General features: G+C 49.9%; 1 protein-coding gene across 1 annotated transcript in view; it reads left to right on the top strand.

Annotated features, from left to right (window-relative positions):
* The window catches only part of CATSPERG (cation channel sperm associated auxiliary subunit gamma), a 41300-nt gene extending 19949 nt beyond the window's left edge, over positions 1-21351 (top strand). The window contains exons 7-29 of the mRNA XM_036833694.1: positions 608-763; positions 5636-5807; positions 7039-7176; positions 8712-8771; positions 9002-9121; positions 9702-9752; positions 9859-9988; positions 10526-10637; positions 11627-11785; positions 11883-11995; positions 12786-12999; positions 13338-13400; positions 13503-13689; positions 13774-13892; positions 14035-14115; positions 14206-14262; positions 18276-18432; positions 18636-18699; positions 18844-18939; positions 19211-19300; positions 20490-20582; positions 20673-20772; positions 20857-21351. Coding sequence (XP_036689589.1) covers positions 608-763; positions 5636-5807; positions 7039-7176; positions 8712-8771; positions 9002-9121; positions 9702-9752; positions 9859-9988; positions 10526-10637; positions 11627-11785; positions 11883-11995; positions 12786-12999; positions 13338-13400; positions 13503-13689; positions 13774-13892; positions 14035-14115; positions 14206-14262; positions 18276-18432; positions 18636-18699; positions 18844-18939; positions 19211-19300; positions 20490-20582; positions 20673-20772; positions 20857-21141 — 2817 coding nt within the window. The 3' untranslated portion in view covers positions 21142-21351. The remainder of the gene's footprint in view (positions 1-607; positions 764-5635; positions 5808-7038; positions 7177-8711; positions 8772-9001; positions 9122-9701; positions 9753-9858; positions 9989-10525; positions 10638-11626; positions 11786-11882; positions 11996-12785; positions 13000-13337; positions 13401-13502; positions 13690-13773; positions 13893-14034; positions 14116-14205; positions 14263-18275; positions 18433-18635; positions 18700-18843; positions 18940-19210; positions 19301-20489; positions 20583-20672; positions 20773-20856) is intronic.
* The last annotated feature ends 4990 nt before the right edge of the window (positions 21352-26341 follow it).

Below are 26341 nucleotides of genomic sequence, written 5' to 3'. Positions count from 1 at the left end.
AGTGTGGCACCATGGGAACATAACAGTTAACACACAGACCCAAATCCCTGTCCTCTCTTAGAGCTGACAGTCTAGTGGGAGAGACAGACCGCAAACCAGTAAACATGAAATCAGGTAAATTCTGTAGCAGGTTAAAAGGTGGTTAGTGCTCTGGAGAGAATTCAGAGTGAGGGGAACTGGGTCTGTGCAGGAGGGGACGGCAGTGTTTAATGGAATGCTCAAGAAAGGCATAACTGATGGGAATTCCCTGGCAGTCCAGTGGTTAGGACTCCATGCCTTCACTTCGGAGGGCCAAAGTTCAATCCCTGGTTGGGGAAATAAGATCCCACGAGACCCCACAAGCTGCACAGCGTGGCCAAAAAAAAAAAAGGCGTAATTGAGAAGCTTGGCATTTGAGTAAAGGGAATCACGTGGCTACTAGGGGATACAGAGGGAACAGTCTGTGCAAAGGCTCTGAGGAGCAGGAGGCCCATGTGGCCGGGAGAGAGTGGGTGAGTGGGAGAGTGGTGGGGGATGAGATCAGAGAGGCGATGGGGGCAAGCAGACGGAACCGTGGGAGAGGGAAGGGAGGGGGGTGTTGAGCAGTCCTCCTGCCCCTGCCCCGCAGCTCTTCAATCTGATACCCCGGTACTTTGTGAATGTCCCGTCGAGGCCCCTGTGGTACACTGTGGACCAGACACCTGTGTTCATCCTGGGCGGCATCCCTGAGGAGAAGGCCATCCTGCTGACTGACACAAACTTCAAGGACTTCTTTCTCGTGGAGGTGAGTTGATGCAGGGCAGATGGTGGGCCAGGCCTCAGCTCCTAAAATGGTGGGGGGGCCTGGGGCCAGAGAAAGGTCCCCAAAGACCTACCACCGATGAGAGGCAAATAGCATGAATGAAAGACATAAGACCGCAACCAGACAGCCTGGGTTCAAGTCCTGGTTCTGCCACCTCCTGGCTGTGCGATGTTGGGCAAGTCACTTCACCTGGGCCTCAGATTTCCCATCTGTAAAATGGGAACAATATTTATATTTACCTCACAGAATCATTGCGAGGATGATATAAATTAATGTCAGCCGGACACAGAATGAGCACTATGTGAGTCAAAGCTATTATTATTTATAGGTCCACCATTTGTAATTCTGAAATCCAAAATCTTTGAAACGGCATTTTCACAAGTTTAGGGCTAAAATGTATTTGTTGGGAAACCCCGACCTGAGCTAACAAAGGCTACTTTTTTTAGTCTTTATGCATTCCATTTAGTGTTAACATTCAGATGCTGCCCTGCAGAAATATTAAGGAGTTTGATTATGAGGTGTTGCCCCAGACCCCACTGGGGTTTGGATGGTATATATGTGCCATCTTACCTTCTAAACTGGAAAATTCTGAATTTCGATATTCGTCTGGCCCCTAGGGTTTCAAATTCAGCATTGTGAGCCTATATTATTCCCAGAACAGGGAAGGAGTGTCTGAAGCAAGGTTCTTTTGGTGTGAATGACAAACACGTTTGAATTAATTGCGGCTGTAGGCAGAACTCCAAACCAGTTTGGTTTAAGCAGAGAAATGGCTTTAGTAGGTGTGCCTAACTGCAAAGCCCAGACACAGCTCAGCCTGCAGGCCTGGCTTGATTCAGGGCTCAAATGAGGACTCCAGCTTTCGGCTCCACTTCTTCTGGATTAACTCCATTCTCAATGTGATTCATATCATCCCAACTCCCAGGCAGAGAGAAAGGGAGCATCTGTTTCCCAAATAACTTAAAAAAAAAAAAAAAAAAAAAAAAAAATCCTGAAATTTGTTTGCTTGGTCCTGATTGGCCCAGCTTCAGTCATGTGTCCCAAAAGAATGGAATGTGCCAGCTGGCTTAGCACAGGTCATGAGATCTATCCTAATGAGGAGGGCAGCCGAGACACGAGGCAGAGAAAGGATGGTTCCCCCAGAGTGAAATCAGGCTAGCTTTGCCACAAGTTGAGGGGATAAGATGCTGGCTGTTAATTGTGTCCAAGATAACAATTGCACACACAGCAACCCCCAAAGATTGCCTTAGCCTCCTCCCCTTAAGGTTGAAAGCCCCGCGCATGATTTCTGACAACCCCATGTGGATTAACGTTCTCTCAGGTCCCTCTGGCTATGACTTCCGGCTTCTACTGATCTCATTTCATTTACAGACAGTCTCCCTGTCCTGGGTCAGCTCTCTTGGCCCAAGTCATCCAGACCTTGCTCAGTTTTCACGCTCCTGACCCAAACACACCCACAGGAAATATGTGGCCGATGTGGATTCTGCTGAAGAGATTTGGAGGACAGAGAAGGGGGTTTATGTCATGAGAATGAAAAGTGCTATTTGAACTTCAGTCATCCTTGTTCTTTTTTTTTTTAACTTATCAAGATGAAACTCATAAAATCACCACTTTTTTTTTTTTTTAAGATTTTTTTTGATGTGGACCATTTTTTTAAACTCTCTTTTGAATTTGTTACAACACTGCCTCTGTTCCATGCCCTGGCCCTTTGGCCTCGAGGCACGTGGGATTCCAGCTTCCCGACCAGGGATCGAACCCACACCCCCTGCACTGGAATGCGAAGTCCCAACCACTGGACCGCCAAGAAAGTACCTAAAATTCACCACTTTAAAGTGAACAATTTAGTGCCATTGAGTACATTTGATATTGTGCAACCACCAACTCTGTTTCCAAAAAGTTTCCATCACTCCAAAATCAAAGCCTACTTATTCTCATTCTTTAATCATAGGGATTTTTCCCATATTGTTGTCTCCTCTCTGTTTTCCTTCCTCTTGTTTCACCTCACCACTCCCTTCTAGACTGCTCCTAGGGTCCCATAGGAATCCTCCCCCTACTCAGCTCTCTTCCGCCCTGAGTTGGTCAGGTTTAGATGCTGTAAAAGGAGTTCCCTGGTAGCCTAGTGGTTTGGATTCTGGGCTTTCAGTGCCACGGCCTGGGCTCAATCCCTGGTCAGGGAACATCCCTCAAGTTGCGTGGCCAAAAAAAAAAAAACCTGTAACAAAGAGGCTCCTGAGAGAGAGTAGCTTAAATAGTCACTATTGCTCATTCCCCGAACAGTTCAGAAGTGAGAAACCCCCGTCCCTTCTATTTTCCTGCTTCACCATCCTCTAGGCCCCAGGTGTTGATCTCATCAGTGTGATCAGAGCTGGGTCATGCCTATGTCCATATTCCAGCCAATTGGGAAGGAGAAGGAGCAGAAGTGAAGGGCAAGCTATTTTCTCTTCAGCAAGTTTCACTTCCACTCACATTCCATTACTGAGGAATTAGTTACTTGGCTACATCCAACTGCAAAGGAGGCTGGGAAGTATAATTTCCGTCTGGGTGGCACATGCCCTGCTAAAACTCAATTACCAAAGAATATGGGAGAAAGGAATTTGGGAGCCCAACTAGCCACCTGCCAAAAATGGAAGAGGAAATTTGTAAGCTTGTGTAACCGAAAAATTCAGGACTTCAGGTCCAGCTTGACCCAGGATTTCAAACAATGTCACCAAGACTGAGTTGCTCTCTCTCCATCTCTCGGACCTGGTTCCTCTGTATTGACTTTATACTCAAACATCTCTGTACTTGGAATTGCAAAGGCTGCATCTCAGGCCCACATCCAGTGGGAAAGATCTTTCCCATTACCCTCTAACCCCCAAATCCCAAGATTCCTTTCACTTGGTGTGGCTCACCATTTGCTCACCTTGACTCAATCATTGTGGCCAGAGACACCCACCATGCTGCTTTTTTTTTGAGTTAAATGAGTCAGAACTCTCAAGCTCTGCTCAAATAAGAAATCCAGCTGACTCATAGCTTTTCTTTTTCTCATGTATGTGGGAGAAGGGAGATGTGATGATCCTCTTCTGGTTTAACAAAGAAAATTTCCAAGTATTTCTTCCAGAAAACAGAGGCAGAACTTTAAATATTAACAGGGCAATAGATTAAGTATGACAACCGATCAAAATGACATATTGAGAGGGTACAGGTTAGTTTCACCAGGCACAGCAACAATGTCTGTGGTCTGTAGAAATCTCTTATGTGCTGAATAGGGTAGGGAAGTGAGAATGTACATGTTACCCTTAACTTGATGAAATTTCCCTCAGCAGCAGAACTTAGAGTGTTACTTTGATATATGCTTTTTATTGGAAAAGTTAGTGAAAAATTCCACTTTTTAGTGGAAAATTTCAATCAAACACAAAAGTAGAGAATTGTATAATGAACCCAGCTTCAATAATTAACATTTTGCCTTTTTTTTTTTTTTTTTGATCCCACTATTTTTTTTTTTTTTCCTGGAATGTTTTAAAGAAAATTCCAGCCATCATACCATTCACCTGTAAATTCTGGAAATAACTGAGGAAGTGTCTCTAACACATGAGAACTTTTAAGAAATAAAACCACAATGCCATTATAATGCCCAGCAAAATTAACAGTAACCCCTTAATAGCATCTAACCCGGTCATAGTCAATTTTCCCCAATGATCTAAAAATATGTTTTACAGTTGATTTGTTTGAATCAGGACCCACACATTGCATTTGGTTGTTACGTCTCTTAATACTCTACCTTTTTTTCAGGCAATTTAAGAAACCAGGCCTTTTGTCCCATAGAATTTGGCTGTTTGCTTCTTCACAGAATCGATTAAAACTTGTTCCTCTGACCCTATGTATTAGTCTGCTCAGGTCGCCATAATAAAATACCATAGACTGGGTGGCTTAAACAACAGAAATTTATATTCTCATAGTTCTGGAGGCTGGAAGTCCAAGATCAAGGTGTCAGCAGGGTTGGTTTCTCTCCTGGGCTTGCAGAAAGTACCTTCTCACTGTGTCCTCACATGGCCTTTTCTCTGTGGGCATGAGTGGAGAGAGAGAGAGATCTCTGGTGTCTCTTTCTCTTTTTATAAGGACACCAGTCCAATAGGATTAGGGCCCCACCCTTATGACCTTGTTGAACCTTAATTATCTCCTTAAAGGCCCAAGTACAGTCATGATGAGGGCTAGGGCTTCAACATATAAATTCTGTTCATAACAACCTATGTTGCCTATAAACTGGTAGTGAGCTCTAGAAGCTTGGTTAAACTTAGATTCAAAAAAAAAAAAAAACGGGAATTCCCTGGCGGTCCGGTGGTTAGGACTCCACGCTTCCACTGCAGGGGGCCCGGTTCAATCCTGGGTAGACTCAATCTTTTAGGCCCTTCATTGGTGGTGCTTTCCCACTGTTAGTGATATTGCCAGTGCTAGTGATCGTTCGTAAGTTCAGATGGTGTCAGCCTGGCAGCCAAATTGTGTTCACGATAGAACAGGATTATTAAAAGTGTGCCTTGGGCCAAGCTTGGGATCTTTTGGATCCACATGAGTACAACCCTGACTGTGGCCTGGGGAACCAGGTCTGCTGAGCACCGTTGAGTATGCTGTGTACTGCCCAACTCTAGGGAGCACAGAAAGCCCCAACTGGCTCTGGCCTGGGTCACCTGCTTGCAGGGGAAGTTTGCTGGGGAAGTTTGGCCACCAAGATGCTGCTGCAGCGTGAGCAGGGAGGGGACCCTGGGGGCAGCCGCATGTGTTCATTCCAAGCAGTTGTCAGAGCTGGTGCCTCGAGGCAAGGGAGGACACAGGGGCTGAGACCAAGGCCACCTGCCTACCACTGGCTCTACTCCGTTGCAGTTGAGCATTGACAGTTGCTGGGTAGGCTCCTTCTACTGCCCCCAGGCCAGCTTCACTGCTACCATCTTCGATGCCATCGCCACCGAGAGCACCCTCTTCATTCGGCAGAACCAGCTCATCTACTATTTCACGGGCACCTATACCACACTCCACGAAAGCAACCGTGGCAGCGGTGAGGGGCCCCTGGCCGGGTCACATACCCGGGTGTCCTTGGCATCTTAGGCAAGGGGACCTGCCTGTTGGAGCCCCAGGGAGGGCGCCTCAGTGAATCCATCACTGGAGGCGCCTGGGAATGGAATTGCCGTGAGTGGGGAGGGGGATGTTGGGACTTCCCAAGCTCCTGAAGCATCGCTGCCCACCCTGCAGTGGCCTCCTCCTACCCTCTATATGCTGGGGTGAGGCTTTCATCCAGACCTTCCCAGGAGTTGTGAACCGACTAAGGGCAGAGAGAGGTGTGAGAGTGAAGGGAGGGAGCAGAGAGAAAGACACACGGTGCACGTGCACTCACACACAGACGTGCAGAGAGAGAAAGGCAAAATGGAGAGAGATGCATACCAAGCGAGAAATGTGGGGGGCTGGAGAGTGGCAGAGAGTCAGAAAGAAAGACATACAAAGAGAGAAACAGAGATGGGCCGTTGGAGAGGCAGTGCCATGAGGGAGATTGATCAGAGGGGAAATACAGAGACTTTTGATTCAGCCTCATCTGTTAAATGATACCAAAGCCCTAGTTCTTCTCACTTTCTGCCCCTGCCCTATCTAAATGAAAGATGTCAACTTATAGAGTCACAGAAACTTGTACTGTAACCCATATTTCGTTAGTTAGTGTTTCCAACAGCTCTATTATTCTCCCTTTCTTTCTTAGGGCACTTTGACAGTGGGAAGGACTAAGTTAAAAGAGATTTAAGTCAAAGATGGGTGTTTATTGGCTTAGATAGCTGGAAAACTCAGGAGCATGTTGTTTTCAGGCACAGTTGGATCTAGGGGCTCACTGCAGCTGTTAGGCCCATCTTTGTGGTACTACTGCCCCACTCCATCCAGCAACTGCAGGCTTTTATGCTGGGGGTGGGGGTGGGGGGCAGGAAAGAATATCTCTTTGTTAGTGGTTGCAAGCTGAGAACTGTCTCTGATTTGCCCAGCTTGGTCACATGCCCAGCTCAGAACCCATCCTCTGGCCAGTGGAATAGAAGAGTGGGGTCAGCCCAATCTGAACCTTGTGGACAGAGTGTGAGCAGGGCTGGGGGGATTTTCTCAAAGGCAGTTGGGGCCTTATACCAAGGGGCCCTCAGACGCCACACTGAACTGTCACTCCAGTGGGAGAAGACAGATAACAGGCTCATTAAGGCCTGGGAAATGTGGATGGGGGCCCAGGTCCCAGGCTTAAATGTCTGTGCTGGCCCCCACAGAGAGATGGGTTCGTGTCCTGGCTAACGAGTGCATCAAGAAGTTGTGCCCTGTGCATTTCCATAGCAATGGCTCCGAGTATGTCATGGCCCTCACCACTGGCAAGCACGAAGGTTACGTCCACTTTGGGACCATCACAGGTAAGTTTGGGGGTCTCCAACAGCCCAAGAGACCTCTCCGTACCCTCTCACGTCTAAGAATTCTGACTCCAGGCCCTCACCCCTCACCATATTCCTTTAGGAGGGGTCCCAGGCTGGAGGTTCTCCCTGTGAGTCGATATGGGTTTATGCCTTTGTAGGGGCAGGGCTTGGGGTGTGTTATGTATCTTTCACAGTGTGTTTGGTTTCAAAGGGCAGAAGCCCAATTCAAAAATCACTTAAGCAGGGACTTCCCTGGCAGTCCAGTGGTTAAGACTCCGGGCTTCCACTGCAGGGGGTGCAGGTTCGATCCCTGGTTGGGGAAATAAGATCTTCACATACTGCACGGTATGGCCAAAAAAAATTTTTTTAATCATCTAAGCATAAAAAATTTGTAGACATATAAATGAGAAGACCAGGATCCAACGTCAGGCATAGCTGGATTCAGGGGCTTACAGGGTATATCCTCAGGACTCTATCTCTTGGCAAGGTAGTATAGCATAGGGATTATAGCATGGGTTCTGGAGAGAGACTGCTCTAACACACCCAACTCAAGTCACCTGCGGCTTTGGATAGGTGACTTAACCTCTCTTTTTGGTCTCATATCCTCATTTGCAAAATGGGGCTGATAGTACTAGTACCTGCCTCATCGTATTGATATAAAGATTAAATAAGTTGACATATATAAGGGTCTTAGGAGAGTGCTAGGGACATGGTACTATTCAAGGGTTTATCATTATTAGCCCTGTGATTTGGCTTCATTTTCAGGTAGATACTCCCCTCACGAGGGTTAGAGATGGCCTCCAGGAACTTGAGGCTCACATCTCCCACCAGTCTGAGTCACCCTGAGAGAGTGAGAGTGGACTCTTCCCCACTGGCTCTAGCACAAATCTCAGGGTGCACTCTGATTGGCCCATTCTGGGTCACATGCTCAGACCTGAGCCAATTATTGTGACCAGAGACAGACATATTCTCTTTTTTTAAAACTTTTTTGAATAATTTATTTATTTATTTATTTATTCTTGGCTGTGTTGCGTCTTCGTTCCTGCACGTGGGTTTTCTCTAGTTGCGAGTGGGGGCTACTCTTCGTTGCGGTGCGCAGGCTTCTCATTGTGGTGGCTTCTCTTGTTGTGGAGCAGGGGCTCTAGGCACGCAGGCTTCAGTAGTTGTGGCGTGTGGGCTCAGTAGTTGTGGCGCGCAGGCTCAGTAGTTGCGGCTCGTGGGCTCTAGAGTGCAGGCTCAGTAGTTGTGGCGCATGGGCTTAGTTGCTCAGTGGCATGTGGGATCTTCCCAGACCAGGGCTCGAACCCGTGTCCCCTGCATTGGCAGGTGGATTTTTAACCACTGCGCCACCAGGGAAGTCCAGGCAGACATATTCTGATAGGCCAGTTGTGAATGACTGAAAGGCCAGTTGGGTGAGAGCTGCCCCAGAGAATCCTGGGACTAAGAAGGAGGCACAGGCATAATTGGAGAGCCGGTGTGGTGGGGTGCCAGACGGGCTGGGAAGGGCCTGAGCTTTGACCTGCCCTGCTCTGCAGATGGCCGCGTGTCCTTCGAGTTGCTGCCCAGGCAGCGGTCCGTGTGCAATGGGATACTAGGTACCCAGGTCCCAGATGGGTCTGCAGTGGGCAGGGGGTGGGGTGGGTTTGGGGGGTTGAGGGGGAATCGAAGGTGTGGGAGAGCAGGGGAGGGTGGGAGAGGTCACAGGACAGGATGGGCAATTTCTTGGGGATGGGTGGAGAGTCACTGGGATAGATGTGGCGGTCACAGAGACCATAGAGAAGGACGGGATCTGGGGGCTGCTCTGGACTTCTGCCTTCCCTACCAGTTGTCAACTGCTCCATAACCTGGGCCGTATTCATTGCTGGTGACTACAATCTACTGCTGCTGGTGGAGATCGAAGACCCCTCCACCAGGAAGTATTTCCAGGTGGTCAGCTATGACCTGGGTAAATGGGGCGCCACGGGCGGCGGGGCTGAGCGGGAAGGGGCAGGAGCTTGGAGTGTGAACTGTGGGCCCATCCTTTGCGATCTGTGCCCAGCAGACAGCTGGAAGGAAATGTTGCTCATGCCACTGCTAGGTAAGGGGCAGTGGTGGAGAACAGGCCGTCTGGGCTGAAGAACCTGAGAGGAAGTCAGTGAGACTACAACAGAGGGGAAAGGGGAGGAGAGAGATTGGAGACGTGGGCAGACGCCAGACCTGGAAGGGCCTTGTGGCTCACAATAAGGAGATTTGATTTGATTTGATGAAGTGAGAATAGGGCTGCCGTGTACAGCTGTTTAGACTATGCCTGGCACTCCCCAGCCAAGGAGTCAGAGGAGGCAAGTCCTCTGCCCTAACAGGACTGTATCCTCTCAGAGGAAGTGTCTTTTTATAATTCACATAAAGAAATTCTAAAGATTAATGGGCCCAAATGGGAAGCTATTGGAGGGTTTTGGGAGGGGTTGGGGAGCTGGGGACCTGCTCAGTTTCAGGTCTTGAAAGCTCAGGGCCTCAGGAGATTTTTGCTGTGTTTTCCCCACCTGTAGTCAGTGATTACCTGGTTGTCCTCTACACCATCCCGGAATTCATCCCTGACGGTAGGAGGGGAGGGCAGAGGGGGCTGAAAAAGTTGGGGGGGGGGCTAGGAGGGGCCCAAGTGACCCCATCTCACTGCTGTGTCCACTCTGCCTCTGCCCCTGCCAGCTCGAGGCCTGGAGTTCCTGATGATCCTAGGGACAGAGTCTTACACCAACTTCCCGATGGTACCCAAGGGCATGTCCTACAACCCGTATAACAACCTGCTGTTCATCTGGGGCAACTTCCTCCTGCAGAGGTATGGGGCCGGGTACAAGTTGGCCTCCCCAACCCCACTAGGGTGGGGGTCCTTTATGAAGTCACCAAGTTTTCAGAGTATGCCCAAGTCCAGAAGTTATCAGGACTGTGATGGGGGAAAAATGGGCTGGGGTGGGCAGAGATGGGATGGGGGAAGCTGATATTTTAAAGCTGGGAGCCCTTTCTTAGATGAAACCTGATATGAGGACCTAACCTATGTGAGCAATAGAAGGGCATTGTCTGGGGAAAGGTAAGGATGCTTTTCACCCCTCAGGAATCCAGGGGTCCCAGAGCCAACTCTATGGGCTGTTGGCAAACTGCCAGTTTGGTTGAACCTTCCTGTTTACTGATGGGCAGGTCAGCCAGAGGGTTTGGAGTGGGGGGCAGAAACTAGAGTCCCAGGCCTCCTTTGTGTGTTCTCACAAGGCTGGTGGAGAACTGAGTAGGTGGTTCCTGCGTCGTGTCAGGCCTAGCTGGGGAAGCAGATATTCCCCAGGGCCTTGCCTGGTGCCCCTACCTCCCACCTCTGCCCCTGCAGCTATAACAGTGAAAACTTCATCTACCTGGCGGACTTCCCCAAGGAGCTGTCCATCAAGTACCTGGTCAACTCGTTCTATGGGGACACGGCTATTGTCACAGAGACTGAGGAGGTGGGCTGCCCTGCCCCTCTCACCACTTCCTTTCTGCCCACCCCCAAATCCCAAGGGTTTCCCTTCTTCCCCTGTCAGGGTGAAGGGGCCCAGGAGAGGGAACGTCCTCAGGGACCCGGGGGAAGGGCAACGAAAGCTCCATTTATAGCTGAGAACCCGCAAACTCAAAAAGGATAAGTACCTTTCCAAAGTCACTCTGCAGAGTGAAAAACCTGTGCTCAGAGTCATGATGTGATTTCCAGAGGGGGTCCTCTTTCATTCCATCGTGCAGTTCAGTTCATAAATATTGAGGACTTACCGTATGCCTGATCCAGTGCTGGAGACACAGTGGCCAATGAATCAGTGCTGGGCCCTGCCCTCACAGGGTCCCAGTACAGTTGGGAAGATGGACTCATTCCCAGACTGTGAAGGTTCAGAGTAGCCAGGGCTGCAATGCGGAAAACAGCACCTATGGAAGTTCAGACCCGGTCTAGGGGTGTGTGTGTCAGCGAGGGCTTCACAGAGGAGGCCACGTGGAGGGGGGACATGCTGGAGGCTGGAGGGGATCCTCCAGGTTGAAGCTAAGGAGGAGGTGAGATCTAGAGCAAAATGTGTTGGGGGATGAGACGGTGGGCAATAGTGCAGAGATGGGAAACTGAGGCCAAGGGGATGGTGAGACCATGGAGGGTGCAAAGAGTGAGAAGGAAAAACGAGGGCTCATTCCTCGGATCCCAGGCCTCCAGGGGGTGTATATATTAGGAATGGTTACATTGCAAGTAATAGAAACTCAAGCAGACTAAAACACTGAAGAAATTTATCATGGCAAGTGAGGGCTGTAAGCAGAGGTGTTTGGGTCTGGGGAGTAGAGAAATGGCTTACCCGATCCCAGCTGGAGGTGAGCTCCCACGCTTCACCCCTCAGGGAATGGGGCCCTCACACTCGGCAGAGCGAGAGGTGGGGGTCACAGGGCCCATGGCCCTCACACACACACCCGGCTGTCTCACCCCCAGATCTGGTACCTCCTGGAGGGTAGCTACCAGGTGTACAAGCTGTTCCCGTCCAGGGGCTGGGAGGTGCACGTCAGCCTACAGGTGATGCAGCAGTCCTCTCTCTACGCCCCCAATGAGACCATGGTCACCCTCTTCTACGAAGACAACAAACTGTACCAGGTGCTAAGCAGGGGGCTATGGGGAAGACATGGGGGAGACATGGGGAAGCTGCAGGGCGGCTGACACCTGCTCATGTGGCCCTGCCTTCTCGCTGCAGCTGGTGTACCTTATAGACCACCAGCAGGGCAGGCTCATCAAGAGGCTTGTGCCTGTGGAGCAGCTTCTGATGTACCAGCAGATCAGCAACGACTACCTCTTGGAGCGGCAAGGGTGAGAAGATACTGGACCACAGCAGCAGTCAGAGCCTTAGGCGCTGCCTGTGGGAAGCTCCCATTCGGGGGATGGGGGTGGGGTGGAGACCAAGCCATCCCCAGTGACAACCGCTGGGCTCAAAGGAGGGGTCTGACCCAGCCTGGGGACAGGGTGCATCAGGGAGGGCTTCAAGGAGGAAGAGGTGCATGGGCTGTGACCTGAAGGGTGAGGAAGAATTGACCAGGTGATAGCATGGAGCAGGGTGTTCCAGACAGGGGGAACCACATGTGCCAAGGCCCCCGGGAGGAAAGGAGATTGGCTGATCAAAGAACTGAGAGAGTGCGGTGCTGCTAGAGTGCAGTGGTGGCGGGGTGGACAAGGTGAGACTGGTGGTCACAGGGAGGAACTTGGACTTCATCTTGAGGGGCCTGGGGAACCACGATGGGACTAAGGGGAGGGGCTCCATGCTCAGATTTTACTGTGTTCAGCAGTGATTCTTCTGCTCACCTGCAGAGGAGCCCAGGGAGGCAGCGGGGGGGGGGGGGGGGGGGCGGGAGGACACTTTGGAGGCTGAGTACTGTGGAGGGGGCGGGGGCGAGTCTAGGATGAGGTCCAGGACTCTGGCCTGTGCGGCCGAGGGCCGACCACGTGAACGTGTGCAGGGGCACCAGGGGCTGGGGCTGAGGAGGAAGGGCAGGGATGGATTAGCCTTGGGTAGTCAGCAGCGCAGGGGTGGTAAGGGGGCCTGCGGAGGCTCCCGGTGCGCGCACGGAAGAGTCAGCCGCCGTCCTCCACTACCGCCGCTCAGGAGCCACCTGACGCTCTCCTTCACCAACTTCTGCCCCTTCACGGTGATGCGTCTGCGGGACCTGCCCAACCCGCAGATCTACACGCGCCAGGAGCGCTACCGGGCGCAGCCGCCGCGCGTCTTGGAGCCCTGGGGCTTCCACAGCGACAACTCGCTCGCTGTCTATCAGGGCCTCGTCTACTACCTGCTTTGGCTGCACTCGAAGTACGACAAGGTGGGCGCCTGGCGGCGTCCGGGACCATCCGGGCCGGGTCTTGGGTGAGGCGGGACCACAGAGGCGTAGAAGGCAAGGCCTGCGTGGCCGGGAGAACCGCCGCGGAGGGCGGAGCAGAGCAGAGCCGCCTCGGTGCGTCCGAGGCTAAGGCGGGCTGGAGAGGGGGTCGAGCACGGCTCAGGGGAGATGGCTTTGGGGGTGTGGCGGTCGGGCTGAAAGCGGGGCTTGCGGCCGCTTTCAGGGGCAGGGGCTGGGAATGAGGCTAGGAAGGGCTCGGAGGATACTGCCTGCCTGGGCACGCCCCTTGGCCCCCCTCAAGGTGCCGGCGTTCCCCGCAGCCATATGCGGACCCGGTGCACGACCCCACCTGGCGCTGGTGGAAGAACAAGAAGCAGGACCAGGTGCGTGGAGAGGGTGGCGAATCGGTGGGAGGGCCGAGCCCGGATCCCCCCTCACCGTCCCCCTGTCCGGGTACTGTCTTTGCCCCGCATCCCGTCCCCCAGGATTACTACTTCTACCTGGCCAGCAACTGGCGGAGCGCGGGCAGTGTGCACGTTGACATGGCCAGCTACGAAAAGATCTACGACCTTAAGGCTGAGAATGAGCTGCCCGAGCGCATCTTCCTGGACAAGGGCACCAGCTACCGCTTCTCGGTCTTCCTGACCGCCCGGGAGCCGGAGCCCGTGCACGGTCTGTGGGCGGGGCCGGGTGGAGCCTGAGGGGCGGGGCTTCTGTTGGCTGCGGCGCCCTGACCCCTTCCTCTGCTCCAAGCAGGCGCCTCCTTCCAGGTGCAGAGCCAGGTGGGCCTGGCTGTGGTGCTGGCCGACCCGGGCTGCATCGAGGCGGTGGTGAAGGAGAAGGTCCTTGTTAATCGCAACTCGGTGCTTTTCTGGGTGAGACCAGGTGGAGGCGAGGAGCTGAGGTGACGGCGGAGCTACTGAGGCAGTGGACCTGTTAGAAGCCCGCGGTTATTTGAACTGTCCCTGGGTCCGCCCGCTGGCCTGCTGACCCCTTCATTTCTGCCCCCACCCCCAGGTTACGCTCAGTGATAAAAGGTTTTGCTTTGATCAGGGCATTAGTGGACATCATCTCATGAAAACCTCCATGCTTGTCAAGGTGCGGTCCAAGCCTGGAGGGGAGGGATGCGGATGAGGGAAAAGCCTGGGCCCGTGGGGTCCACCAGTCATCATCTGCTCCTACTCACAGGTGGTGGGCTCGTCCGGGCACTGCTTCCAGAACACGCACCAGGGGCCCCGCATGCAAGTATTGGACTTGGGGTACTGGGCCCTGTGCTGGGAGGGAAGGGGTCGGGTCGAGTCTCAACAGGGCGGAACCCGAGGGCTCCTTCTGGGAATCCCTTGAATGCCTTCCTAATTTCTTCTTTCTCGTTCATTTTCGTCGTTCACCCGCCCAGCCACCCACTCCCTCCTTTAATCCATTCGTGTTTTCAGAAAGGGCTGCTTCGTGTAGATTGCACATAAGCTTGTATGTTCCTTCTGATACTTTTCTGCAGGGGGAAGTAAAGTACCTGCCACACAGGGCTTCTTTTTCCAATGGGCACAAAGGTGGCACGTGGACCAGCTTGGCCCTTCCTTCATACCTTGCTCTTCCTTTGCCTGCTCACATGTGCCTTGTTCAAGCCTTTGGGTCCTTGGTTCTTCACTTGCTTACACATGCAGTATCCCCTTTGCACAGAGGCAAACACTGAGGCTCAGAGAGGCGCAGACATCTGCTCAGAGTAACCCTGGGAGCTAATCAGTGGTAGAGGAAGCCTTGTTCTCACCCACTTCCCTGCCCACTCTCCAGGAGACAGACCCTGGTGCTTCTTCCTCTTGGGTTGGTATGACCCAGGGCAGGTAAAAAAAGGGGCTTGTAACAGCTCCCAACTCCTTGGATTACATGGAATATTCGGGGTCAAATGCCAGAAAGAGTGACTGACCTCAGCCCAATAACAATTTCCTTCTATCCTTAGTGATACGCATTATTTTCGTCTTTATCTTAACCCCAGAAAGTCAAAGTTAACATCTCCATTTTTGACCTAGCACATCCCTTCTGGGAATCTGATCTGCAAAAAGACAGCAAGATTGGAGACAACCTAAATGTCCATTAATAGGGGACTGGTTAAATGGTGATACATCCATGTGATGGAAAACTATGCAACTATTTAAAAAGGGCGGGGCAGGGGGGCCAGAATTCCCTGGCGGTCCAGTGTTTAGGACTCGGTGCTTTCACTGCCATGGCCCGGGTTCAATCCCTGGTCAGGGAACTACGATCCTGCAAGCCGCACTGCGCCACCCTCCAAGAAAAGGGGGGCGGGGGACAAGTATTTCCACATACTGATGTGGAATAGCCTCCAAAGTGTATTTTATTCTTAAAAGAGAAAAGCAGGGAATGGAACAGCATATACAAAACGTTAGCATGAAAGAGGTTAATTGAGAACATATATTCATGTTTGCTTTTATTTGCATGAAGAAACTCTGGGGAATTGGGCCAGAAAGTACTCATAATGGTTCCCTATGCGTGGAATAGGGAAGAGGCAGGACAGTTGGAATATGGGAATGGAAGTGAAATTTTCACTATATATATGGGTGTGTGTGTGTGTGTGTGTGTATTCCTGTATATATCTACCTTATCTATCTATCTATCTAACCATGATACCCACCTAAAGATTAAGTTTTTAAAAAGTCAATGATTTTTTTTTTTTTTTTTTAACAGACAAGGGAACAGAGGTGCTGAAGTTGGGATGTAGTCTGACTTCTCTCTCTCTGTATCCTCAGGCTGGGGCCTTTCGGGTTTCTTGTCCCTCTCTTTCCCCTCCCCCACATTACCAGATCAAGAGATATATGTATTTGGAAGGCTTGGAGGCTCTCTCTGGCTCCTCATCCTGGAAAAAAATGGGAACTGGAACTAATTTGATAAATAGTGGGTTCTCAATCTGTAAATATGTTGGATGAAGGAAGGAAGAAATAAATTTACACATAATACATGCTCGAGGCTTGGGACATCTCTCAACAGGCCAGCTCCGAGACAGCCCACAGAGGAGAATGGGGCTGAGACTGGGATCCAGAGGGCAGACCAGGAACAGATTTCACTCCCTGCGCCCTAAAGCTTATTCATTCATGCAACCAATATTTATTGAGTACCTATTACATCCTATTACATGCCAGCATTGTTTTTTTAGGTGCTGGAGTTACAGCAGTGAACAAAACAGAATTCCTGACCTTATGAAGCTGATGTTCTAGTGGGGGTGGGAGTGTATTCGTTTCCTAGGCTGCCATAACAAATTGCCACAAACTGGGAAATTTATTCTCTCCCAATTATTGCGGTCAGAAGTCCAAAATTGGGATTGGTTCCCTCTGCAGGTTCTGAGGGAGAATCTGTTCTGTGCTCTCTCCTAGCTTCTGGTGGTCGTTGACAGTCCCTGATATTCCTTGGCTTGTAGGTGCATCACTCCAATCTCTGTCTCCATCTTCACAAGGCCTCCTCCCTATGTGTCTGTGTCCAAATTTCCCTCTTCTTATAAGGACACTGGTCATTGGACTAGGGTCCACCCTAATCCAGTGTGACCTCATCTTAACTTGATTACATCTGTAAAGACCCTATTCCAAATTAGGTCACATGGGCAGGTACCAGGGAATTAGGACTTCCCTGGTCCTAATATCTTTTTGGGACACACAATTCAACCCAGAACAGAGAGTCAAATAATAAGCAAGAGAAATAAAAGATATTTTATGTTAAGAGGCAATGAGTGCTAGGAGAAAAAGTAGTGGGCAAGGGGCCTGGGGTAGGTTAGCATTTTCCATAGGATGGTTCAGGGAAGACCTGGCTGAGGAGGAAACATTTGAGCAAAGACTTGAAGTCAGGGAGGAAGTGAGCATGCAGTTATGTGCCAGAAAGCATGTCAGCGAGAGGGGACAGATGGCAGAGGCCTGGAGGCAGGAGTATGCTTCGTGTGTTAGACTAAAGGAACAGCGAGGAGCAGGCATGGCTGGATCAGGGAGGACCGTGGAGAGAGATGAGGTCAAAGCGGTGATGGGCAGGTCACATGGGAGGCATCTGAGCAGAGGAGAGCTCAGGTGTTCACAGAGTCCCTCTGGCTGCAAGTGGGGGACAGCCTGGGGGGAGGGGCGGGAGCAGGGAGGAAATGGTACAGCCAGGGTGGAGCAGAGGAGTTGCGGGTTGGGGGAAGAGAATAGCTCTATTTTGAAGTTTAGAGACAACAGGATTTCTGGATGGACTGCATGTGGGGGTGAGAGAAAGAGAGGTTTCCAGGATGAGGCCAAGGCTTTTTAGCCTGAACATGCAGGGATGAGGTGCCATAAACAGAGGTGGCCTGTGGATAGATTGAATCTGAGACACCCATTAGACCTCCCAGTGATTCAGTGGCTGATAGGTGTAAAGTCTTTGGCTCAGGTGAGCATGGGAATTGCTTAATCTGTGGCCACGGCCCCTCTCCTCAGTAGCCATCAAGCCCAGGCCACAGTGTCCAGATGTCCATGTTTGACAATTGGGTGAAATCCTTGGGCCCTACCCACAGAATGGGCCAGGAAGGAGTCTTTCATTCCCAATGACAATGTCATGGGGGTTCCCAGATCCCTAACCCCCATCCTGGGCTCTACTTCCCTCATATACCCCATGCTTCCCCCAGGTCTACTGTCTGAGAATTCAGGCTCAACCTCAGCCCTTTATTTTATTTTATTTTTTAAGAACTAATTTTTTTGCCATGATGCAAGGCTTGCGGGATCTTAGTTCCCCGACCAGGGAGTGAACCTGGGTCATGGCAGTGAAAGCCCGGCGTCCCAGCCACTGAACTGCCAGGGAATTCCCTCAGCCTTGAAAGTCCTGCTTCATAGGTGTAGGTGTTAGTGGTTTGGTATGTCTTATTCTGGAGGCAGTTGGAAGCAACCTGTCTCAGTTTGAATCCCAGCTCTACCACTTACCAGCTGTGTGGCTTTGGATAATAAATAAGTGACTTGACCTCTCTGTGCTTTCACTTTTGCCATCTCTAAAATGGAGATATTAATGGTCTATATCATACAAGGTTGTTTTGAGGATTAAATAAATTTGAATATGTAAAGCACTGAGACCATTCCTCAGTGCCTTGTGCATAGTAAGAGCTACTTAAGTGTTTGCAGTTATTATTGTTTTAACGATCATAATAATAATCACCTTGCCCTCTGGTGAGGGTGAGCCTGGCAGGTAGGGGTGGTGTGAGTGGGAGGAGGGGTGTCTTCCCTGCCCCACCCCTAGAGCCAGGCTTTTCTCCTCCCATTCAGGGCAACCTGATGGTGCCAGTGCTTATCGGCTGCCCCCCAGGCAAGCGCCTTGCCTTTGACATCACCTACACGCTGGAGTACAACCGCCTGCAGAACAAACACTACTTTGACTGCGTGCACGTCGACCCCGAGATGCCATGTTTCCTCTTCCGCGACGGTGCGTGTCCAGCCCCCTGCAATCAATGTTCAGTGTCCTCTGCCCCCACTACTTTGCCCTCCCAGGCCTTTCCTCCCTGCCCGCTCACGGCCCCAGCACCCTGTGCTCTTGCCCTTGGACCACTCGTCTCTCCTTCTTCCCCTCTCCATCCTCCACTTCCGAGCTAATTTCTCCTCCCCGCCTCAACTCCTCCGACCCCACAGTCTTCTACCCGTTCTTCTTGATCCAAGATTTGGTGACGGGAGATTCTGGCAGTTTTCAGGGCAGGTAAAGTCGTGGCCGAGGCAGCGGCTGACAGGAGTGAGGTGGGGAGTCGGGGGAGGGGGAGGAAGGGGGGGAGGAAGTGGGGGTGGGGGTGGTAGAGGTGATGCAGGACTCCGGACAGTCCATGCGCACCTCTGCTCCCGGCAGCTACGTGCTGAAGGTGGTGGGCGGCGGGCCCACCCTGGACACCATCAGGGAATACAGCGAGGAGGATATCTACCGCTTCAACAGCCCCCTGGACAAGTAATCCCTGTGGTACCGGGCCCATAATCGGCCTTTCTTCCCCTGCAGGCCCCTCCATCTTCCCAGCCGCAGACCAACCCTGGGCTGCAAACCCCGCCCATCTTGGTGTCTCAGGCCCCGCCCACAGCCCAGGCTCCTAGCATCCCACCTACTCGGCCCCGCCCACGGCAGGAGGCTCCGCTCACCCGATCCCCCCCCACTGCCCCCTCTCCCTTTGGGACCTCTGCCCGCTGAGGCCCCGGCCCCACTAAGGTTACCCCTTCCTGCACAGGACTGACAGCCTCATCTGGACCACAAGAAACACAACGACCACCGAGGACTCAGCCTTCAACATTCTGTCCCACAACAGTTTAGGCATTGAGTGAGTGCTGGGCCGACTGCACGCCCCCTTCTCCCCCACAGTCTGTCGGGCCTGTCCATCCCTTCTGCCTCTGGGAGACCTCCTGGTCCTCAAGCTGCACTGACTGCCTTTGCGGTCCTCAAATGAGACTGATCTCTACACAAGCTGGACCCTCTGTCTGCAGGACTGGTCCCTCTTAATCTTTCTTCAGCCCTTAGTTCAGATGCCACTTCATCCAGGAGGACTTTTCTGACTGTTCTGGATGGGACAGTTTTGCTCTCGTGTCCTCCTGTACGTTCCCCATTCTCACCCTGACCCCTCTGCCTGTGTTTCCTCCTTCCCAGCCCTTACCCCTCTGAGCTGTCACTGTCTCCTGTGGGGTCTGTCTCCCTAATAGTCCAGGTCCAGAATAGACAACATAGTATTTGTTGAATGAGACAATGAACAAGTTAATTCATCCATGGTAGGCATTTATTGATATTTGAATGGAGGTATTAATGAATGAATAAAACAGTGAAGGAATAAGTTAGTACAGGGGGAATTCTTTGGTGGTCCAGTGGTTAGGACTCAGTGCTTCCACTGCTGGGGGGGCCTGGGTTCAATCCCTGGTCGGGGAACTAAGATCCCACAAGCTGCGAGATACCGCCAAAAAAAAAAAAAAAAAAAAAAAAGCATGTAGGGCCTCAATAACTGGCCCTATAATAATGATAGGAATAATAATAATGAAAGGAGGAAAATGATGCCATGACCAAATGAAGGAAGTGAATGAATGAACAAAGTAGCCAACTTGCACCTACTCAGTATTCGACCTGTGTTTACTGAATATATGAATGAAGATGTGACTTTGTACCTAGTAGCTGCTCCAGATTCATTTGTGGGATGAAGGAATAAAGGTAGCAAAGAATAAATGAGGAGGTGGCACATAATAGGTATACAATCCATAATCTAGATGAATGCACAGTAACAGAGGAATTGACAGCTGGAGGTGTAAAGACATGAGGAAATGAATGAGTAAACAAACAGCCTGTCACCTGGTAGGGGCTCAGTCAGCCTTATTGGCTAAAGTGGGTGAAGGAGTGAATCAGGGAGAAAGGTAGGAGATTGCACCTAGTTAGTGCTCACCCAGAGTCTGGGGGGTAGAGGGGAAGGTCAGGGATTGGCACGTGCTACGCATGATTTGTACTACCAGTGCCTGAACTTGGGCCCCCAGGTGGCTCTGTCTGGAGAACTCCCCATGCCATGACACCATTCCGCACAGCATCTTTGCCTCCGAGTTCTTCTTCAAGGTGTTGGTGAGCAATAGGTGAGCCAGACACATGGCCCAGGTGGGGCAGGGGGGCTTCCTGTGGGGTGACCACCTCCTCCCCCAATCCTGAACCCCATCCCCCAACAGAGGTGTGGACAAGAGCACATACTGCGACTACCAGCTCATCTTCCTGCTGCACATCCATGGGCTCCCACTCAGTGCCAGGCGGGCCTTCCTCATCCTCATGGTGAGTGGCTCCCCTGGATCTGCCCTGCTGGGTGGATGGGGGCCCCCAGGCTGCCCACCCACGCCTGTTGTGTGGTGCCTGCAGGTGTCAGCCAGCCTGTTTGTTGGTCTGGTGATCCTCTACATCATCTCCTGCCTCCTGTCGCCCTATGTGGTGAAGGTCTGCAACGTCCTCTGCTGGAAGATCAGCAACATCATCGCCTGGGAATCTTACACCTACAGTACCGCCTCTGACACCAGGGCCTTCAGCAACACCTCTGGGACCAAATCTGGGGAGAGCTCTGGGGGCATCTCCAGAGTTGTCTCCAAGGTGGCAGAGGAGAACAAGACTGACACTAAGGAAACCTTGAGGAAGAAGTCAATATCCTGAGCCTCTTACCTGCCCCAACTGCCACCCAACCTCATCCCTCGTTTCCTGGGCCATTTTGAACATGCAACCTGTCGCTCGCTCATCCCAGGCCTTTCTCCCTGTTTCGCTTGAATTTTCACTTTGCATTTCAGCACCAGCTGTGGGACCTTGTAAGGACTCATGTTCAATTAGTTTGTACCACTCAGCCACATAAGTTATTAAAATATCAAAATCCTTCTGTGCCAAGCTGGTAAATAGTGGCTTCTCTGTGTGCCTGCCTACTCAGCCCCTCCCCAGAGTGCCCCTGACCTCCCTACAGTCAAGCAGGGCCCTCCATGACCCAGGCCCGTTGCTATGACCTGCAGTCTGTTCTGATTGTTCAGTGCCCAGGTTTAATACTAGTTGTTAAATATTTTGAATGGCAACACGTATCTAGTGTCTATCTTAAGGAGGGGGCTCTGGAGAGTTTAGGATTTTTGTTTTGGTTGCAAGTAGCAAAAATTTAACTCAGTGGTCCGTATGGAAATGGTAATTTATGGACTTTGTTAATATAGGCTTCAGGTACAGTGTGATCCAGAAGTCCTCAATGTCCATAGGATTCTGGCTCCATTTCTCTACCTTTCCCTGCTCTGCCCTTCTCTGAGGGTGGTCTCTGACCTCAGGCCAGCCCACTTCACCGTCTGAGGCTGCACATCAACATGTCTTACTGTCCAGAGAAAAAAGGGGCTGAAGTCCAACATTCCCAGGCAAAATTCCTGTCAGTCACTCTGATTGGGTGGGGTTGGGTCATAAGCTCACTACTTTACCACTCACTCTGCCAGACAGATGGGACCTTGATTGGGTTAAGCCCTTCAGAGCCCACCCCTGGAGCTGAGGGTTGTCAATCCCTCCCTAATCTCTTGCTTATGTGTGGGGAAGGGCAGCTCTTGTAAGGAACATGTGTGTCAAGAAGGGGAAAAGGACAGACCGAAAGGCGAAAAGGAAATGTGCCTTTGTACTCCACTCCCTGTCCACCCAATAGGCTCAACTCCAGCCCCTCCCCAGAGGTCTTGGGTGAAGGGACTATGCATGTCCTCTGATCACCCCCTCCACTCCTTCACTGTAGAAGCAGAGGCCCAGGGGACACACCCTCTGAGGGGACACCAGGGCAGACAGTTGGACCAGCTTGTCCGTGATGAGGCAGCATAGCTCCACAGCAGGCAAGGCCACCGAGGTCACATTATAGAGCTTAGGAATTATCAGAAGAGCATTCAAGCTGAGAAGCTGAAGGACATGGTCAGATGTAGAAAGATGCTCTGGCTGCCCTGTGGAGGATGGCTCAGGACTCGAGGTGGTAGGCCAGGGACCTGGGCAGGAGGGGATGGTGCTGGACCAAAGCCTGGTGTGGGAAGGAGAAGAAGGGACAGGCGGGAGGGATGCTTAGGAGGCCTAGTGAACTGGCTGTGAAGCTGACAGGCCATGGCAGGAGTGGGAGCAAGGGGGGCGTTTAGGAAGAGGCCCAGGTCTCTGCCCTGGGGACTGGGGGACAAAGAGGCTGTCCCTGAGATGAGGACTGGGGAGAAGGAACAGGTTTGGGGGAGACACTAAGGCCATTTGGGGTCATGGTTGGTGTGGGAGGTCTGACAGACTTCTAGAGGAGCCTGTCCAGGAGGCTGTGGGAACCCCAGGTCTGGGGCTCAGGAGGGAGGTCAGCGATGGCCAAGCAATACGCACAACAGTCAGTGGTACAGATACACCTATCAACAAAATTCACTGCATTGATGCGATTAAGGAGAATGTGATGAGATAACATCCTGTTCTGACCTAAGTTCATTCAGGCTGCTGTAACGGAAGACCATAGACTGGGTGGCTTACAAACAACAGAAATTTCTCAGAGTTCTGGAGGCTGCGAAGTTCAAGATCAAGGCGCTGGCAGATTCGGTGTCTGGTGAGAACCTGCTTCCTGGTTCATAGATGACCATCTTTTTACTGTGTACTCACATGATGGGATGAGGAAAGTCACTGAGGTCTCTTTTATAAGGACATTAATCTCAGATATGAGGGTTCTGCCCTCACAGGCTAATCTCCTCCTGATACCATTACATTGGGAGTTAGGTTTCAAAGAGTAGCCCCCGCTCACCGCAACTAGAGAAAACCCACGCGCAGCAACGAAGACCCAATGCAGCCAAAATAAATAAATAAATAAATAAACAAGAAAAACAAAGACAGATGGCATATGGCATATGGTAGTTAAATGCCAAAGCCATTTTCATTAAAATTTTATAGGTAAAAAAAAAAAAAAAAAAAAAAAAAATTTATAGGTAGAGTCCACACATATGAAAAACTAGAGCTAATAAATGCGTTCAGCAAAGTTGCAGTACATAAAGTCAACACACAAAAATCGGTCGCATTTCTATACACCCGCAATGAATAATCTGAAAAGGAAATTTAAAAAAAATCCTATTTACAACAGCAACAACAAAAAGAATAAAAGTTTTAAGAATAAATTTATAGGGACTTCCCTGGTGGTCCAGCGGTTAAGACTCTGTGCTCCCAATGCAGGGGACCCGGGTTTGATCCCTGGTCAGGGAGTTAGATCCCGCATGCTGCAACTAAAGATCCCGCATGCCACAACTAAGACCCGGCGCAGCCAAATAAATAAATAACTATTTAAAAAATAAATTTATGCAAGGAGGAAAAAGACTTGTATACTGAAAGCTACAAAACATTGCTGAAAAAAATTAAAGAAGACTTAAATAAATGGAAAAACATCCCATGTTCATGAATTAATATTATCGACAATACTATCTGAATTAGTTTGCTAGGGCTGCCATAAGGAAATATCACAGACTGGGTAGCTTAAACAACAGAAATTTATTTTCTCACAATTCTGGCCAGAAATTCAAGATCACAGTGTCAGCAGGTTGGTTTCTGAGGCCTCTCTTCTTGGCTTGCTGATGGCTGCCCTCTTGCGGTGTCCTCACGGTCTTTCCTCTGTGTGGTCACATCACTGGTGTCTCTTTGTGTGTCCAAAGTGCTCCTTTTATAAAGACTCCTTTCAGATTGGATTAGGGCCCACTGAGCCTCATTTTAAAGTAACCACATTTGGGGACTTCCCTGGAGGTCCAGTGGTTGACTCCACGCTTCCACTGCAGGGGGCGCAGGTTTGATCCCTGGTTGGGGAACTAAGATCCCACATGCCACGCATGGGGAGCGGCAGAAGGAAAGAAAGAAAGAGAAAGTAATCACCTTTTTAAAGGCCCTATCTCCAAATACAGTCCTGTTCTGAGGTACTGGGGGTTCGGGCTTCAACGTATACATTTTAGGGGAACACCATTTAGCCCATAACACGACCCAAAATGAAATACAGATTCAGTGCAATCTCTATCAAAATCCCAATGGCAATTTTGCATACATATCCTAAAACTCATATGGAACTCCAAATAGCCAACACTATCTTGAAACAGAAGAACAAAGTTGGAGGACTCATACTTTCTAATTTCAAAACTGCAAAGCTGCAGTAATCAAAACAGTGTCTTACTGGCATAAAGACAGACATACAGACCAATGTAATAGAATAGAGAGCTCAGAATAAACCCTCACATATATAGTCAACTGATTTTTGACCAGGTGCCAAGACCATCCAAGGAGAAGGGACACTCTTAACAACAAATGGTACTGGGAAAACTGGATGTCCACATGCAAAAGAAAAAGTTGGACCCTTAATTTATACCGTGTACAAAAATTAACCAAAACCAGATCAGATTCCTAAATTTAAGGGTGAAAACTATACTGGGAATTCCCTGGTGGTCCAGTGGTTAAGACTCAGCACTTTCACTGCCATGGGCCCAGGTTCGATCCCTGTCAGGGAACTAAGATCCCACAAGCCACGCAGGTTGGCCAAAAAAAAAAAAAAAGTTAAAACTATAAAACATAGGGGAAAATCTTGACCTTTGATCTGTCAGTGATTTCTTAACTATGACACCAAAAGTACAGGCAACAAAAGAAAAAACAGATAAATTGAACCTCATCAAAATTAAAAACTTTTGTGAATCAAAGGATACCATCAAGAGAATGAAAAGCCAACCCATTGAGTGGGAGAAAATATTTGTAAATCATATATCTGATAAAGACTAGTATATAGAAAATGAAGAACTCCTATAACTCAACAACAAAAAACCACAGGCAACTCAATTTAAAATGGCAAAGGACTTGAACAGACATTTCTCCAAAATAGATATGTAAAATAGCCAGTAAGCACATGAAAAGATTGTTTAACATCATTAGTTATCAGGGAAATGCAAGTCAAAACCACAGTGAGATATCACTTCACATACATTAGGATAGCTATAATAATTAAAAAACAGCAACAAATACAAGTGTTGGCAAGGATGTGGAGAAATTGGAACCCTTGTATATTGCTGGTGGGAATGTAAAACTGTTCAGATGTCATGGAAAACAGTTTGGTCATTCCTCAAAAGGTTAAACATAGAATTACTGTATCATTCAGCAGTTCCACTCCAGGGTATATTATCCAGAAGAATTGAAAACATATTCTCCAACAAGTACATGTACATGCATGTTGATATCAGCAGTATTCACAAAGCCAAAAGGTGAAAACAGCCCAACTGTCCATCAGTGGATGAATAAATAAATGTATATCCATACAATAATACAATAGTATTCAGCCATAAAAAGGCGTGAAGTACTGAAATACTCTGTAACATCTATGAACCTCAAAACCAATATGCTAAGTGAAAGGAGCCAGACGTCTAAGGTCACATATTTTATGATACCATTTATATGAAATACCCAGAATAGGTAAATGCACAGAGACAGAATGCAGATTGGTGGTTACTAGGGGCAAGGAAAAAGGAAGGAATGGAAGGCAACAGCTTAAGGGGAATGGGTTTCCTTCTGTGATGATGAAAATGTTTTGGAGGTAGATAGAGGTGGTATTTGCACAACAGTGTGGATATAATAAATGCCACTGAATTGTTCACTTTAGGATGATTAATTTTATTTCAATTTCACCTCAATGTAAAAAACATATATAAATATGTATATAAAATGTATATAAAAAACAGTACAGTATTTACCAAGAATAAATATTTAAAAACAGTATGGGGACTTCCCTGGTGGTCCAGTGGTTAAAAATCCGCCTTCCAATGCAGGGGATGCAGGTTCGATCCCTGATCGGGTAACTAAGATCTCGCATGCTGTGGGGCAACTAAGCCCACAC

This window comes from Balaenoptera musculus, chromosome 19 (genome assembly GCF_009873245.2).
Source record: "Balaenoptera musculus isolate JJ_BM4_2016_0621 chromosome 19, mBalMus1.pri.v3, whole genome shotgun sequence".
Taxonomy (NCBI): Eukaryota; Metazoa; Chordata; class Mammalia; order Artiodactyla; family Balaenopteridae; genus Balaenoptera; species Balaenoptera musculus.
This window is presented reverse-complemented; position numbering and strand designations above follow the sequence as displayed.